Genomic DNA, 17,199 nt, shown 5'->3' with positions numbered 1-17,199 from the left:
AGTAATAGTATCCAGTTTTGTCACTGGATTATTCCAAAAGGATAAAATCCCCACGCGAGTCTGCTCCACGGGCACCTGGCTAGTCAGTTCAAGGATGGCTGCCCTAGAGTCAAGTGCCCTCCTTCGCTTCAAAACCTTGTCACCATTTTGGTGGAGTCACATGTTAGAGAATATGAACAACTTTGGATGCTTCCTCTTGTGGATAAAATAACCTCCTTCAGAAGGGGATCGGTAATGTAATGGATTCCAAGAAAGAAATAAACTGTTCTCCAGTGCAGCTAAACTGTAAAGCTCGTAACACAAGTAGGTCCTCTGTGCATATTCACTTCCTTTCCATCTTACCTGAGGTGCTGCAGTGTGAATCTGAAGGTGGCAGGTTGAATATTGAAGTGCTGCAGTGCTTGAAAGTTATAGTAGACTCAGAAATCTGTTCTTCAACAGTTAGACTGTATTTATGCTGGCTGAATTTTCTGTTTATTCACCTATTATCCTCTACCCGTGTCAGCAACCAAGAAACTTGCTGCCCGTCTCACTCTGTCTTAAAGGAAACCAAGAAAGAAGTTTTGGACTCTTGGCCTGCGGGAAGCATGTGGCTCGGCGCCCCCTGCCGGCCAATACGGAGGCCACCGGAACGGGGCGACCCCGAAGGCTCTGGGCCGGCTGAGTTGCCCAGGCTCCCCCGACTTCTCCAGAAAGGGTTTTTTCCGGTGACACGGCGGGAGCCACAGGGATTTGTTTCCCTAAAGGAAGCGGCTTCCCACCTGGGTATCATCCCTAATACCCTCCGAAGGAGCCCATTGCGGAGAATGGCATAGAATGTCCCACAGAAGGCAGAAGGACCCTATGATCCAGGAAACCTAGGGCCAGCATCAGGAAGTTTTATGAGAGCAGCTGGTAGGAAGATCAGCCCCAGGAGAAGGGGATTGTCTAGCAGCTGGGTTGGAGCAAGGCTTTTCCAGAGTATTATTTCCGTAATTCAGGCTGCCTCCCACCGACCCTCCACTGCCACCTTATCCTCCACCAAAAGCCCTGACACTGTGGCAGGGATAGGGGACGTGGGGTTGGTGGGGAACAGGCTGTAAGAGAGACGCAGGAGCCTATATGGGTCTGGGAACAATGAGGGTGTCCACGTGCAAGGGAAGAAGCATTTACAAAGAAGACGTAGACAGTGCTGCAAAGATTTGAAGGCATAGGGTGCAAGTCACTCAGGTGCCAGTGTCAGGAGGAACCTAGCCATCCAGGTGAACAGGTGCCCCCTTCTTACAGCCCACTCGCATGGGCCTGGTGGACTCCTTCTTATTTTTGGCAGTGGCAGTGAAGAGGTCGGGTCCCTGTGCTGGCAAAACCGTCAGTGACAGTGACATCATGAGTCCTGTTGTGGAGCTGCACATGGAGGGGCTGTTGGTACAAGGCACTGGTGGAGTTCTGCAGAAATCTGCTATGGTGGTCAGATTCTCATGAATGAATGTGTGGATCTGCTTGCATTTACCTCTATGGATCAGCCAACGGCACCTCATCCTCACCTCACAGTATCGGTGGTGTCCTCTAGGGACCCAAGACCTGGAGTTGTCTATATGTCGTGTTGAGAAGGGCAGAGCTGGAGTGAAGACAGTTAGGTCCAAAAGGAGGAAAATGAGGAGGGTCCACATCAGATTCATGTTTCCTGTGAAAGCATTTCAAAGAAGAGCAGAGTCAAAAGAGCAAGCCACTGTCCCTTGTCCTGTTCCTAAGAAGTCTTGGCCCAACACTTAATGTTTGCAGTTCTCCCCTCCTGCCTTTATCTACACTTATTCTTCGTGTGCTCATGGCAACAAGAGTTCTCACATCCTTCTTCCACCTCTTTGTCAATAACAGAGAAGGCTACCGCCCTCTCAACCCTTTATGGGATTGTCATACTTACAAGGTTATTTCCAAACCCCAAAGTGATTCTTGCTCCTTACCTAAGCAGACCAGTTAAACTAAAAACGTTCATCTCTGAGGTGTTTGCATCTATCAGTCCATCTGCTACTGACCCATAGCCTGTGAGGTGAGGCAGGTATCACTGACAACCCCTTTTTAGAATGACTTAACTCAGAAGGGAATTGACAGATCCATATGACCTGCATCTTAGAAAATATTTTCACTTCCTTAAATACAAATGTCTGTTTTAACACTGTTTTTAAAAATGTGAGCTTTTCAATTCTAAGGGAGTAGAGTTTATGTTTCTCCCACGTATTTCTCTGCCTCAAAATAAAGATTCCCAACTCTTCCATGTATAGAGCCCATCATCCAGAAATGTTCTAATTCTTGGTGATCAGGGATTCTGGGTGACTGGGCGTGAGCCTTCTGTCTTTAGATCTAATATCCGACTCTTTTTTTAAATACCTGGGAGTTCCAGGAAAGGGTTTTCTGCAGAGTAGGTGACATCCACAGAGATGGATATATCCCTCTCAGAGTTGGATACTCCTAGTAAAAATGGAATCCCCGTTGCCTCTCTCCTTCTTCTAATCTTGTAGAAATTTCATTGTGGATGTTTTCTTCCCAAAGGTTAGGGTGCAGGCCGTATGGAAAACTCTCAGGCCTGTCAATGGTCTTAAACAGATTGCCAGGTAGTACTACTTTTATGCTTACTATTTCACACCTAAAATATTCACCAGCATCACACAGAGTGCCTACGACATCACTGCAAACATGCAGAAACTTGGAGTTTAGTGTGTATCATAAGCTTGCTATTGGAGCTTGGCAAATCACCTTATCCTTCTACTCCTCATCTCTAAAGTGAATATTATGGACAAAAGATCTCTTTCAGCTCTGACACTCTGTTTTTTTTTTTATACATTACTGTATGTTTGGGTTCATGTGTGATTTTGTGTATATGCATATTGGTTTGTACATGTTCAGGTTAGGAAAATGCTTAGTTTGCAAATTGAGTTTCCATTTGAGAATTGTTAATTTAATTAAGTGTAATTTTTCTTTAAAGCAGTCATTAGCAAGGTCAAAAAAAATTCAATCACTATTATGTAAACATTACAGCATAATCTGTTTTTGTCCCCACCATTAAAGTTATACGGGTTTTTTGGGTTTTGTTTCCTCGTTTGTTTGTTTTTTGAGACCAAGTCTTGCTCTGTCTCTCAGGCTGAAATGCAGTGGCATAATCTCGACTCACTGGAACCTCCACCTCCCAAGTTCAAGCAATTCTCTGCCTCAGCCTCCCGAGTAGCTTGGATTACAGGCATGGCCCACCATGCCCGGCTAAGTTTTGTATTTTTAGTAGAGAAGGGGTTTTACCATCTTTCCCAGGCTGGTCTTGAACTCCTGACCTCATGATCTACTGGCCTCGGCCACCCAAAGTGCTAGGATTACAGGCGTGAGCCACCGTGCCAGGCCATATTTATTTATATTTATTTTTGTGTATTTATTTATTTTGAGATGGAATTTCACTCTTGTTACCCAGGCTGGAGTGCAGTAATGTGATCTCGGCTCACCACAACCTCTGCCTCCCAGGTTCAATCGATTCTCCTGCCACACCCTCCCGAATAGTTGGGATTATAGGCGTGTGCCACCACGCCCAGCTAATTTTGTATTTTTAGTAGAGTCAGGGTTTCTCCATGTTGTTCAGGCTGGTCTCGAACTCCTGACCTCAGGTGATCCGTCCGCCTCAGCCTCCCAAAGTGCTGGGATTACAGGCGTGAGCAACCGCCCCCGGCTGAAATTATATATGTTTTTATTGAAGGAGAAATTGCTTGGAACTCCAGTCTGTATTTCAGTAAGGCAAGGGAAGAAATTAGTACGTACATTTTTCAGAACTCCAAAAACAGCTAAATTAGGGACCTGGTAATGGAGGCGGTGGGAGGAGTTGCATACACAGTCTATCAACAAGGTGTGATGTAGTAGATTTCATAGTTCTTTGTCCTAATAGGTCTCCTGGGCAGATAGGCCTCAAAAGCCTTTTATATAATTAAGCAAAACTGACTAATCTGTGACAAGAAGCTGAGTTGAGATCCAAAACCTAAATTTTAACATCCTTGATTTCTATCTGCTTTATAATTGGCCAAGTTGCCAAGAAAATAGACATGAACTCTTTCTTTTGTTTCTTTTGAGATGGAGTCTTGCTCTGCTGCCCAGGCTGGAGTGCAGTGCTGTGAGCTCAGCTCACTGCAACCTCTGCCTCTCGGGTTCAAGCAATTCTCCTGCCTCAGCCTCCCGAGTAGCTGGAATTACAGGAATCCCCCACCATGCCTGGCTAATTTTTGTATTTTTAGTAGAGACAGGGTTATGTTGGTCAGGATGTTCTCAATATCTTGACCTCGTAATCTGTCCACCTCATCCTCCCAAAGTGCTGGGATTACAGGCATGAGCCACTGCACCCAGCCAGAAATGAACTCTTTTTGAACTTCATGCTCAGTTATTCTTGTTTAACTCACACAACCATTCTGACAGGTATTTCTTATTATGATCACTTCTATGGATCTTATAATTTCTTGTGTTTATAGCCTCACATAACAGACCATTGTGTTTATAATATCCAATCTACTGGTGATATGGTTTGGATCCGTGTCCCCACAAAATCTCATGTCAAACTGTGGTCCCCAGTGTTGGAGATGGTACCTGGTGGGACATGATTGGATCATGCGGGTGTGTTTCTCCTGAATGGTTTAGCACCATCCTCTTGGTGCTGTTCTTGTGATAGTGAGTTAGTTATGAGATTTGGTTGTTCAAAAGTGTGCAGCACCTCCTCTCTCTCTCTCTTGCTTCTGCTCCCACCACGTGAGACACCTCAAGACCACTTGCTTCTCTTTACTCTGATTAAATAATCTTCATATAGCATTGTGATAACTGGTCTATCCTCACCAGTACTAGTGTGTATTACTAGCACAGAAGACAAAATATCATTGAAATAGAGTCTTCAGAAGTAAACTATGAACAATGGCGATTTGGTAAATCTCATAATGCTGGCATTTCTAACTGGAGAGGAAATAATGAATTGTTCAATCAATAGCACTTAGAATATTGGTCATCCATTTAAAAAAATAAGACTATATCCCTCTCTGATAACATAGAGTTTTTTTTTGTTGTTGTTGTTTTTGTTTGTTTGTTTGTATTTTTGAGACCAGCTCTCACTCTGTTGCCCAGGCTGGAGTACAGTGGCTTGATCTTGGCTTCTTGTAACCTCTGCCTCCCGGGTTCAAGAGATTCTCATGCCTCAGCCTTCTGAGTAGCTGAGACTATAGGCATGAGCCACTATGACTGGCTAATTTGTATTTTTGGCAAGGAAATGCTTTCACCATGTTGGTCAGGCTGGCCTAGAACTCCTGACCTCAGGTGATTCACCCCCCTTGGCCTGCCAAAGTGCTGGGATTTACAGGCGTGAGCCACCGTGCCTGGCCATCATAGAGTTTTGAAATTGGAAAAGAGGGAACAAAACTGTCACTATTTACAGATATAATAGTATACGTTGAAAAATCTAAAAACAACGTGTCGGGACTCAGAAACAATAACTCAAACTATGGTGCTTTGGAATGAGGAGCACTCTGGGCTTTTTCTGTTGCTTGTTTGTTCTTAATTTTTTAAAAAAATATTTATATGGGTACAAATTAGGTGTATATCTTTATGGAGTACATGAGATATTTTGATATAGGCATATAATGCCTAATAATCACATCAGGGTAAATGGGGGTATCCATCCCCTCAAGCATGTATCCTTTATGTTACGGAGAAGCCAATTACACTCTCAGTTATTTTAAAATGTACAATAAAATTATTATTGACTATAGTCATCTTATATTTGTGCTATCAAATACTAGATCTTATTCTTTTTTTTTTTTTTTTTTTTTTTTTGAGACAGAATCTTCCTCTGTTACCCAGGCTGGAGTGTGGTGCCGTGATCTCGGCTAACTGCAACCTCTGCCTCCTGGGTTCAAGTGATTCTCCTGCCTCAGTCTCCCAAGTAGCTGGGATTACAGGCATGCACCACCACGCCCAGCTAATTTTTGTATTTTTCGTGGGAACGGTGTTTCACCATGTTGCCCAGGCTGGTCTCCAACACCTGACCTCAGGTGATCAGCCTGCCTCAACCTCCCAAAGTGCTGGGATTACAGGTGTGAGCCACCGCACTCGGCCTATTCATTGTATTTTTTTACCCATTAACCATTAAATGCCCCCTCACCCTCCAGTGCTAAGGGCTTTGAACTAAAGAAAATGAAAGGGTGTTACAAGCAGGCTCAGAACAAAGGACTTTCTTAACTTCTCCTATTTTGCCCCCAAGTGCAGGATGAAACTCTTCCTCTCTGAAGTTACCTTATCCGAAGCTCCCCCAAAAAGAATCCAGTGGTCTTTGATCACCTCCCTGAGATTTTCTTAACCAGGGAACATTAAACTCATGGCAGAAAGTAAGACTGAGGGATGTCACCACACCTAGGCAGACTTTGTCAGAAGCTGTTGTCTATTCTTTGATCATATTCCAAAGAGTTTCCGAAGAGTATAATTTACAAACTATGGTCTGTTCTTTGGGTCCATTCAACTCTCCTAAAAATAATTTCCTACTCCTCAAAATTGCCTACATTCCCCCATCTCTCTCTCTCCTGTGAAGAAGGGTATGTAAGATTCTGAACCTCACTGGGTTACTGGGTAGTCACTCTCTCGTCATTCCCCCATGAACAAAATAAACTTGCCTTTTCCTCCAGTTAATCTACCGTTGGTTTATTTCAGCAAACTCAAACCTTAAAGGGAAAGGGGGGGCGGAGCAAGATGGCCGAATAGGAACAGCTCCAGTCTCCAACTCCCAGCGCGAGCGACACAGAAGACCGGTGATTTCTGCATTTTCAACTGAGGTACTGGGTTCATCTCACTGGGGAGTGCCAGACGATCGGTGCTGGTCAGCTGCTGCAGCCCGATCAGCGAGAGCTGAAGCAGGGCGAGGCATTGCCTCACCTGGAAAGCGCAAGGGGGAAGGGAATCCCTTTTCCTAGCCAGGGGAACTGAGACACACAACACCTGGAAAATTGGGTAACTCCCACCCCAATACTGCGCTTTAAGCAAACAGGCACACCAGGAGATCATATCCCACACCTGGCCGGGAGGGTCCCACACCCACGGAGCCTCCCTCATTGCTAGCACAGCAGTCTGTGATCTACCGGCAAGGCAGCAGTGAGGCTGGGGGAGGGGCACCCACCATTGCTGAGGCTTAAGTAGGTAAACAAAGCTGCTGGGAAGTTCGAACTGGGTGGAGCTCACAGCAGCTCAAGGAAACCTGCCTGTCTCTGTAGACTCCACCTCTGGGGACAGGGCACAGTAAACAATAACAAACGCAGCAGCTCTGCAGATGCAAACGACTCTGTCTGACAGCTTTGAAGAGAGCAGTGGATCTCCCAATACGGAGGTTGAGATCTGAGAAGGGACAGACTCCCTGCTCAAGTGGGTCCCTGACCCCTGAGTAGCCTAACTGGGAGACATCCCCCACTAGGGGCAGTCTGACACCCCACACCTCACAGGGTGGAGTACACCCCTGAGAGGAAGCTTCCAAAGCAAGAATCAGACAGGTACACTTGCTGTTCAGAAATATACTATCTTCTGCAGTCTCTGCTGCTGATACCCAGGCAAACAGGGTCTGGAGTGGACCTCAAGCAATCTCCTACAGCTACAACCTACAGCTGAGGATCCTGACTGTTAGAAGGAAAGCTATCAAACAGGAAGGACACCTACACCAAAACCTCATCAGTACATCACCATCATCAAAGACCAGAGGCAGATAAAACCACAAAGATGGGGAAAAAGCAGGGCAGAAAAGCTGGAAATTCAAAAAATAAGAGCGCATCTCCCCCGGCAAAGGAGCGCAGCTCATCGCCAGCAACGGATCAAAGCTGGACGGAGAATGACTTCGACGAGATGAGAGAAGAAGGCTTCAGTCCATCAAATTTCTCAGAGCTAAAGGAGGAATTACGTACCCAGCGCAAAGAAACTAAAAATCTTGAAAAAAAGGTGGAAGAATTGATGGCTAGAGTAATTAATGCAGAGAAGCTCACAAACGAAATGAAAGAGACGAAAACCATGGCACGAGAAATACGTGACAAATGCACAAGCTTCAGTAACCGACTCGATCAACTGGAAGAAAGAATGTCAGCGATTGAGGATCAAATGAATGAAATGAAGCGAGAAGAGAAACCAAAAGAAAAAAGAAGAAAAAGAAATGAACAAAGCCTGCAAGAAGTATGGGATTATGTAAAAAGACCAAATCTACATCTGATTGGGGTACCTGAAAGTGAGGGGGAAAATGGAACCAAGTTGGAAAACACTCTTCAGGATATTATCCAGGAGAACTTCCCCAACCTAGTAAGGCAGGCCAACATTCAAATCCAGGAAATACAGAGAACGCCACAAAGATACTCCTCGAGAAGAGCAACTCCAAGACACATAATTGCCAGATTCACCAAAGTTGAAATGAAGGAAAAAATCTTAAGGGCAGCCAGAGAGAAAGGTCGGGTTACCCACAAAGGGAAGCCCATCAGACTAACAGCAGATCTCTCGGCAGAAACTCTTCAAGCCAGAAGAGAGTGGGGGCCAATATTCAACATTCTTAAAGAAAAGAATTTTAAACCCAGAATTTTATATCCAGCCAAACTAAGTTTCATAAGTGAAGGAGAAATAAAATCCTTTACAGATAAGCAAATGCTTAGAGATTTTGTCACCACTAGGCCTGCCTTACAAGAGACCCTGAAGGAAGCACTAAACATGGAAAGGAACAACCGGTACCAGCCACTGCAAAAACATGCCAAAATGTAAAGACCATCAAGGCTAGGAAGAAACTGCATCAACTAACGAGCAAAATAACCAGTTAATATCATAATGGCAGGATCAAGTTCACACATAACAATCTTAACCTTAAATGTAAATGGACTAAATGCTCCAATTAAAAGACACAGACTGGCAAACTGGATAAAGAGTCAAGACCCATCACTCTGCTGTATTCAGGAGACCCATCTCACACGCAGAGACATACATAGGCTCAAAATAAAGGGATGGAGGAAGATTTACCAAGCAAATGGAGAACAAAAAAAAGCGGGGGTTGCAATACTAGTCTCTGATAAAACAGACTTTAAACCATCAAAGATCAAAAGAGACAAAGAAGGCCATTACATAATGGTAAAGGGATCAATTCAACAGGAAGAGCTAACTATCCTAAATATATATGCACCCAATACAGGAGCACCCAGATTCATAAAGCAAGTCCTTAGAGACTTACAAAGAGACTTAGACTCCCATACAATAATAATGGGAGACTTCAACACTCCACTGTCAACATTAGACAGATCAATGAGACAGAAAGTTAACAAGGATATCCAGGAATTGAACTCATCTCTGCAGCAAGCAGACCTAATAGACATCTATAGAACTCTCCACCCCAAATCAACAGAATATACATTCTTCTCAGCACCACATCGTACTTACTCCAAAATTGACCATGTAATTGGAAGTAAAGCACTCCTCAGCAAATGTACAAGAACAGAAATTATAACAAACTGTCTCTCAGACCACAGTGCAATCAAATTAGAACTCAGTACAAAGAAACTCAATCAAAACCGCTCAACTACATGGAAACTGAACAACCTGCTCCTGAATGACTACTGGGTACATAACGAAATGAAGGCAGAAATAAAGATGTTCTTTGAAACTAATGAGAACAAAGATACAACATACCAGAATCTCTGGGACACATTTAAAGCAGTGTGTAGAGGGAAATTTATAGCACTAAATGCCCACAAGAGAAAGCAGGAAAGATCTAAAATTGACACTCTAACATCGCAATTAAAAGAACTAGAGAAGCAAGAGCAAACACATTCGAAAGCTAGCAGAAGGCAAGAAATAACTAAGATCAGAGCAGAACTGAAGGAGATAGAGACACAAAAAACCCTCCAAAAAATCAATGAATCCAGGAGTTGGTTTTTTGAAAAGATCAACAAAATTGACAGACCACTAGCAAGACTAATAAAGAAGAAAAGAGAGAAGAATCAAATCGACGCAATTAAAAATGATAAAGGGGATATCACCACCGACCCCACAGAAATACAAACTACCATCAGAGAATACTATAAACACCTCTACGCAAATAAACTGGAAAATCTAGAAGAAATGGATCATTTCCTGGACACTTACACTCTTCCAAGACTAAACCAGGAAGAAGTTGAATCCCTGAATAGACCAATAGTAGGCTCTGAAATTGAGGCAATAATTAATAGCCTACCAACCAAAAAAAGTCCAGGACCAGATGGATTCACAGCTGAATTCTACCAGAGGTACAAGGAGGAGCTGGTACCATTCCTTCTGAAACTATTCCAATCAATAGAAAAAGAGGGAATCCTCCCTAACTCATTTTATGAGGCCAACATCATCCTGATACCAAAGCCTGGCAGAGACACAACAAAAAAAGAGAATTTTAGACCAATATCCCTGATGAACATCGATGCAAAAATCCTCAATAAAATACTGGCAAACCGGATTCAGCAGCACATCAAAAAGCTTATCCACCATGATCAAGTGGGCTTCATCCCTGGGATGCAAGGCTGGTTCAACATTCGCAAATCAATAAACATAATCCAGCATATAAACAGAACCAAAGACAAGAACCACATCATTATCTCAATAGATGCAGAAAAGGCTTTTGACAAAATTCAACAGCCCTTCATGCTAAAAACGCTCAATAAATGCGGTATTGATGGAACGTACCTCAAAATAATAAGAGCTATTTATGACAAACCCACAGCCAATATCATACTGAATGGCCAAAAACTGGAAAAATTCCCTTTGAAAACTGGCACAAGACAGGGATGCCCTCTCTCACCACTCCTATTCAACATAGTGTTGGAAGTTCTGGCTAGGGCAATCAGGCAAGAGAAAGAAATCAAGGGGATTCAGTTAGGAAAAGAAGAAGTCAAATTGTCCCTGTTTGCAGACGACATGATTGTATATTTAGAAAACCCCATTGTCTCAGCCCAAAATCTCCTTAAGCTGATAAGCAACTTCAGCAAAGTCTCAGGATACAAAATTAATGTGCAAAAATCACAAGCATTCTTATACACCAGTGACAGTCAAACAGAGAGCCAAATCAGGAATGAACTTCCATTCACAATTGCTTCAAAGAGAATAAAATACCTAGGAATCCAACTTACAAGGGATGTAAAGGACCTCTTCAAGGAGAACTACAAACCACTGCTCAGTGAAATAAAAGAGGACACAAACAAATGGAAGAACATACCATGCTCATGGATAGGAAGAATCAATATCGTGAAAATGGCCATACTGCCCAAGGTAATTTATAGATTCAATGCCATCCCCATCAAGCTACCAATGAGCTTCTTCACAGAATTGGAAAAAACTGCTTTAAAGTTCATATGGAACCAAAAAAGAGCCCGCATCTCCAAGACAATCCTAAGTCAAAAGAACAAAGCTGGAGGCATCACGCTACCTGACTTCAAACTATACTACAAGGCTACAGTAACCAAAACAGCATGGTACTGGTACCAAAACAGAGATATAGACCAATGGAACAGAACAGAGTCCTCAGAAATAATACCACACATCTACAGCCATCTGATCTTTGACAAACCTGAGAGAAACAAGAAATGGGGAAAGGATTCCCTATTTAATAAATGGTGCTGGGAAAATTGGCTAGCCATAAGTAGAAAGCTGAAACTGGATCCTTTCCTTACTCCTTATACGAAAATTAATTCAAGATGGATTAGAGACTTAAATGTTAGACCTAATACCATAAAAATCCTAGAGGAAAACCTAGGTAGTACCATTCAGGACATAGGCATGGGCAAAGACTTCATGTCTAAAACACCAAAAGCAACGGCAGCAAAAGCCAAAATTGACAAATGGGATCTCATTAAACTAAAGAGCTTCTGCACAGCAAAAGAAACTACCATCAGAGTGAACAGGCAACCTACAGAATGGGAGAAAATTTTTGCAATCTACTCATCTGACAAAGGGCTAATATCCAGAACCTACAAAGAACTCAAACAAATTTACAAGAAAAAAACAAAGAACCCCATCAAAAAGTGGGCAAAGGATATGAACAGACATTTCTCAAAAGAAGACATTCATACAGCCAACAGACACATGAAAAAATGCTCATCATCACTGGCCATCAGAGAAATGCAAATCAAAACCACAATGAGATACCATCTCACACCAGTTAGAATGGCGATCATTCAAAAGTCAGGAAACAACAGGTGCTGGAGAGGATGTGGAGAAATAGGAACACTTTTACACTGTTGGTGGGAGTGTAAACTAGTTCAACCATTATGGAAAACAGTATGGCGATTCCTCAAGGATCTAGAACTAGATGTACCATATGACCCAGCCATCCCATTACTGGGTATATACCCAAAGGATTATAAATTATGCTGCTATAAAGACACATGCACACGTATGTTTATTGCAGCACTATTCACAATAGCAAAGACTTAGAATCAACCCAAATGTCCATCAGTGACAGATTGGATTAAGAAAATGTGGCACATATACACCATGGAATACTATGCAGCCATAAAAAAAGGATGAGTTTGTGTCCTTTGTAGGGACATGGATGCAGCTGGAAACCATCATTCTCAGCAGACTATCACAAGAACAGAAAACCAAACACCGCATGTTCTCACTCATAGGTGGGAACTGAACAATGAGATCACTTGGACTCGGGAAGGGGAACATCACACACCGGGGCCTATCATGGGGAGGGGGGAGGGGGGAGGGATTGCATTGGGAGTTATACCTGATGTAAATGACGAGTTGATGGGTGCAGCACACCAACATGGCACAAGTATACATATGTAGCAAACCTGCACGTTGTGCACATGTACCCTACAACTTGAAGTTTAATAATAATAAATAAATAAATAAATAAAAAAATGAAACAAAAAAAAAACCAAAAAAAAAAAAAAAAAGGGAAAGGGAAATTCCCCTTTGCCCCTACACATGCAAATTAGTTATTTAGATTAATAATTGTTAGATATAAAATTGGCATATAGTTTATTTATTTTTATATTTCAGCACAAGGGAGGGAAAAATGACTTCCACCCTTTTAGGTTTTTGTTGTTGTTGTTGTTGTATTTTTGCTGGGCTACAAGTTAGATTGATAAAAGACAGAGTAACATGAGAAAAACTATATTTAATTATGTATGCATACATAGGAGTCCCACAAAAATATGAGAATCAAAGAAGGGTCAGATGAATAAAGCTTACAAAGCATCTTAAGCTACAGAAAGAAACAGAGGCTTGAGGTTTCTGGAGGGTGGTGGTGCCAGTTAGGGAGTGTGAGAGGAGGAAATATGTAGTAAATACGTGGTAAATAAAGGTTGCCTTGTTATGCAGGTAAGAGTCTCTCAGGAGATAAAATTGTCTTGGAGCAGCTCTCTTTCCAATCAAAATCATCTTTACCAATGAAAATTTCTTTTATAGATCTGAAATTCTTTTACAAAAGGGCAGCGTTTCAGAGCTAACTTCTGTGTGGGCAGTTTCTCTAAATAAATAATTAATAATCAATATGCTAGAGAGAAATATTTTGGAGTGGTGCGTTCTGAGCCCTAACCCCAGCAACAGGCAGAAACTGAAATGTTAAAATGATACAATTTGCAATATTGTTAAAAATATTAAGTTCATAAGGAGAAAAACTAGGAAAAGATAAAGAACTTTATGGACAAAAGTACAAAACTTTATTGTGAGACACTAAGGTAAATAGAGAGTTATAGCATGTTTACAGATTGCAAGATTCACTAATTTAGATATAACAATTATTCTGCAAATCGACCTATAGATTTGTAATTGCCTGATGGGTTCTTCCTGCCTGCTGCACAAACAAAATCAGTTCACTGAGACCGTGGCATTGCAGTAAAGAAAGGGTTTAATTAACACAAGGCCGGCCACATGAGAGACAGAGTTTTTACTGAAATCAGTCTCCCAGCAATCTTGGAGGCTAGGGTTTTTTTGTTTGTTGGTTGGTTGGTTTTTTTTGAGAGAAAGTCTCACTCTCTCACCGGGCTGGAGTGTAGTGGCGTGATCTTGGCTTACTGTAACCTCTGCCTTCCGGGTTCAAGTGGTTCCCCTGCCTCAGCCTCCCAAGTAGCTGGGACTACAGGCATGCACCATCATGCCCGGGTATTTTTAGGTATTTTAGTAGAGACAGAGTTTAACCATGTTGGCCAGGCTGATCTTGAACTCCTGACCTTGTGATCCACCTGCCTTGGCCTTCCAAAGTGCTGGAATTATAGGTGTGAGCCACCAAGCCCAGTCAGGAGCTTAGGGTTTTTTCAAGGATAGTTTGGTGAGCAGGTGGCTAGAGAATGGGTGCTGCTAACTGGCTGGGGATGAATTCACAGGGGTTTGAAAAACAATCCTCGTGGGCTGAGTCTGCCTCTGGGTGGAGCCACAGGACTGGTTGAGTTTGAGTCCTAGTTCCATAGGTTGCCAGAATGCAAAAGTCTGAAAAAACAACTCAAAAGACCAATCTTAGGTTCTACAGTAGTAATGTTATCTGTAGGAGCAATTGGAGAAGTGACAAATCTTGTGACTTCTGGTCACGTGACCCTTGAGTAGAAAGGGATTATAGAAAATACATTTTATCAGAATTCAGGCGCCTCTCATAATCCTAACCTTGCAGACTTTCATTAGTTTTACAAAGTTTTGGGAAGGGCTACTATCATCCTCACTTTAAATTTCAGCTATAAACTAACTTCCACCGGAAGTCACTTGGCCTATGCCCAGGAATGACCAAAGACAGCTTCGAGGTTAGAAGCAAGATGGAGTCAACTAAGTCAGATTTCTCTTACTGTCATAATCTTTGCAAAGGCAGTTTCAGATTTAGAACAATTCCAATAAAATTCTCAACCACGTTTTTGTTTGTTTATTTTGGGAACTTATTGATTCTAGAGGATATATAGATGTATAAGAATAGCAAAGACACCTTCAAAAAAAACAAACTAAAAACAAGGTGAGAGAGTTGGTTCTACCAGAGTACACATAAAACGGAAAACAGTATCTTGTTACATAAAAGCCTAGTATTGCTCATTGACAGGCAGCCTTGTTCCATGTGTTATTCAGAGACACAGATTACTTCCATCGTGTGATTCTGTCATTTCCTTATCCGTTTCGTATAGCTGGCAAACAGAATAGAAGGGGGAGAAGCACACTTTCTTTTTTTTTTTTTTTTTTTTTTTTTTTTTTTTTTTTTTTTTTTTGAGACAGAGTCTCGCTCTGTCGCCCAGGCTGGAGTGCAGTGGCCGGATCTCAGCTCACTGCAAGCTCCGCCTCCCGGGTTCACGCCATTCTCCTGCCTCAGCCTCCCGAGTAGCTGGGACTACAGGCGCCCGCCACCTCGCCCGGCTAGTTTTTTGTATTTTTTAGTAGAGACGGGGTTTCACCATGTTAACCAGGATGGTCTCGATCTCCTGACCTCGTGATCCGCCCGTCTCGGCCTCCCAAAGTGCTGGGATTACAGGCTTGAGCCACCGCGCCCGGCCAAAGCACACTTTCTTAACTGCATTGGCCATTTTTCACTGGCATGGCCTTCAGGTAGGGAAATACAGTTCCTACCTGAGCTGTCACCTTTCAGCATCAACTGTACACCAAACAAGGGTGAGCATAAGCCTGAGGGCAGCTAGTTACTACGGCCACAGCAATGTAAATGGTGTTTCCAGTTTCATCTTTGTCACAGATAGGAGAAGAATAGATGCAATGCAGTTGAAATATGAAAGTAGAGAGAAATCTAAGACAGAGTTTCCCAAAAATGAGTTAGATGAGACCCAGGAACCTGTGCAAACTCCCATCAGTGATTGACACCAGTGTCCAACAAACTTGCAAGAAGAAAAAAAGGTCAATCCCAGAACTGGACCAAAAACACTTTATCTTCTTATTAGAAAACAACAGCAACATTAATAATACTACACTGCAATATCATATTTAGATGTACAGGCCAGAGAAGTGGGACGTGGAAATTCACAATGAGTCCTAGGAGGCCTATGATAATTGGGTATTGGCTGCTTAAGAGAGGCCAAGTAACAAAAAAAAAAAAAGAGCTATTGTGTGGGACAACCTAAAACATCATGTGCGCACATATTTAAGGAAGCCGACCCTGTGCCAGAATGGGGCTGGGAGAGGGACGCAAAGATAAGCAAGACATAGCCCCTTCTCTCAGGAACTGTCAGTCCAGTGGTTCTGGTACCAGAGGGGAAGGACCCCTTCTTAACAGGTGCAAAGGTGAGTAAAGTGATGATGGAGCTGTGGCCCACTAGAAGATGATGCAAGTACGGACATCGGGATGGGGAATACTGGTTGTTTGGAGATGAGTTAGTCTTCTTTTTGAAAATCATATTCCTGTTTCTTTGAAAAAACAATCCTCCATCTTGCTCCAGTCTGTGGCTTGAATGGCCTGGCTCCAACCTAGCTCCACGAATGAACTACTTAGTGTGTGTGTCTCATTAGATGAGATGGGTCCTTGTCCCAGTCAGAGACATTTGCTAGGAATATTGGGAGATGAAGGCAGGACTTCATCTTGAGAGAACGGAAGGTGTGGAGTTGCTGCTGTCATCTTACAGATATACAAGGAACATCTGCCTGTTAGTGGGACTATGATAAAGGACAAAGAAACAGGAAAATACAGAGAAACCACATTCTGTTTTCATCATCTGAGTTCTGATAAGCTGCTCATTAAGCCATAACAATTCGTTATGGCTTAGGATAGTTTAACTGCACATTCAGGTTCTTAGGCCATCAGACAAGATCAAGTACTCGGAGGTAAGGGGTTTCAGTTGTGCTAAGTGGCCAAAAGAAGATTACAGTAAATTTTGGATTAGAAATCCATGAGTGTCATTTATTCATTTTCATATAGGTAACATTTAATTTAATTTAATTTTTATTTATTTATTATTATTATCTTTTTTTTTTTTTTTTTTTTGGTAGAGACAAGGTCTTGCTATATTGCCCAGGCTGGTCTTGAACTCCTGGGCTCAAGTGATCCTTTCACCTTGGTCTCCCAAAGTGCTGGGGTTCCAGACATGAGCCACCACACCTAGCCATGGGTAACATTTTAAAATAAAGTAGTCAAAATAGATCTCCTTAAGAAAATTATTATTTTTATTATTATCATTATTATTATAGGAAACAGATTCTAGCTCTGTCACGAGGCTGGTGTGTAGTGGCACAATCTCGGCTCACTGCAACCTCTGCTTCCCA

At 42.4% G+C, this 17,199-nt stretch overlaps 2 protein-coding genes across 2 annotated transcripts in view; both read right to left on the bottom strand.

Annotated features, from left to right (window-relative positions):
* Positions 1-17,199, bottom strand: part of LOC103231361 (ribonuclease pancreatic) — a 183,302-nt gene that overhangs the window by 66,363 nt on the left and 99,740 nt on the right. The window lies entirely within an intron of this gene.
* The window catches only part of LOC103231364 (seminal ribonuclease-like), a 62,281-nt gene continuing 45,985 nt past the window's right edge, over positions 904-17,199 (bottom strand). Inside the window, 2 exon segments of the mRNA XM_037987615.2 lie at positions 904-1,382; positions 1,385-1,663. Of these exon segments, the coding sequence (XP_037843543.2) occupies positions 1,297-1,382; positions 1,385-1,663 (365 nt within the window). The 3' untranslated portion in view covers positions 904-1,296.

This window comes from Chlorocebus sabaeus, chromosome 29 (assembly GCF_047675955.1).
Source record: "Chlorocebus sabaeus isolate Y175 chromosome 29, mChlSab1.0.hap1, whole genome shotgun sequence".
In the NCBI taxonomy this organism is placed as follows: Eukaryota; Metazoa; Chordata; class Mammalia; order Primates; family Cercopithecidae; genus Chlorocebus; species Chlorocebus sabaeus.
The sequence above is the reverse complement of the archived record's forward strand: the minus strand, read 5'-3'. Positions and strand labels throughout refer to the sequence as shown.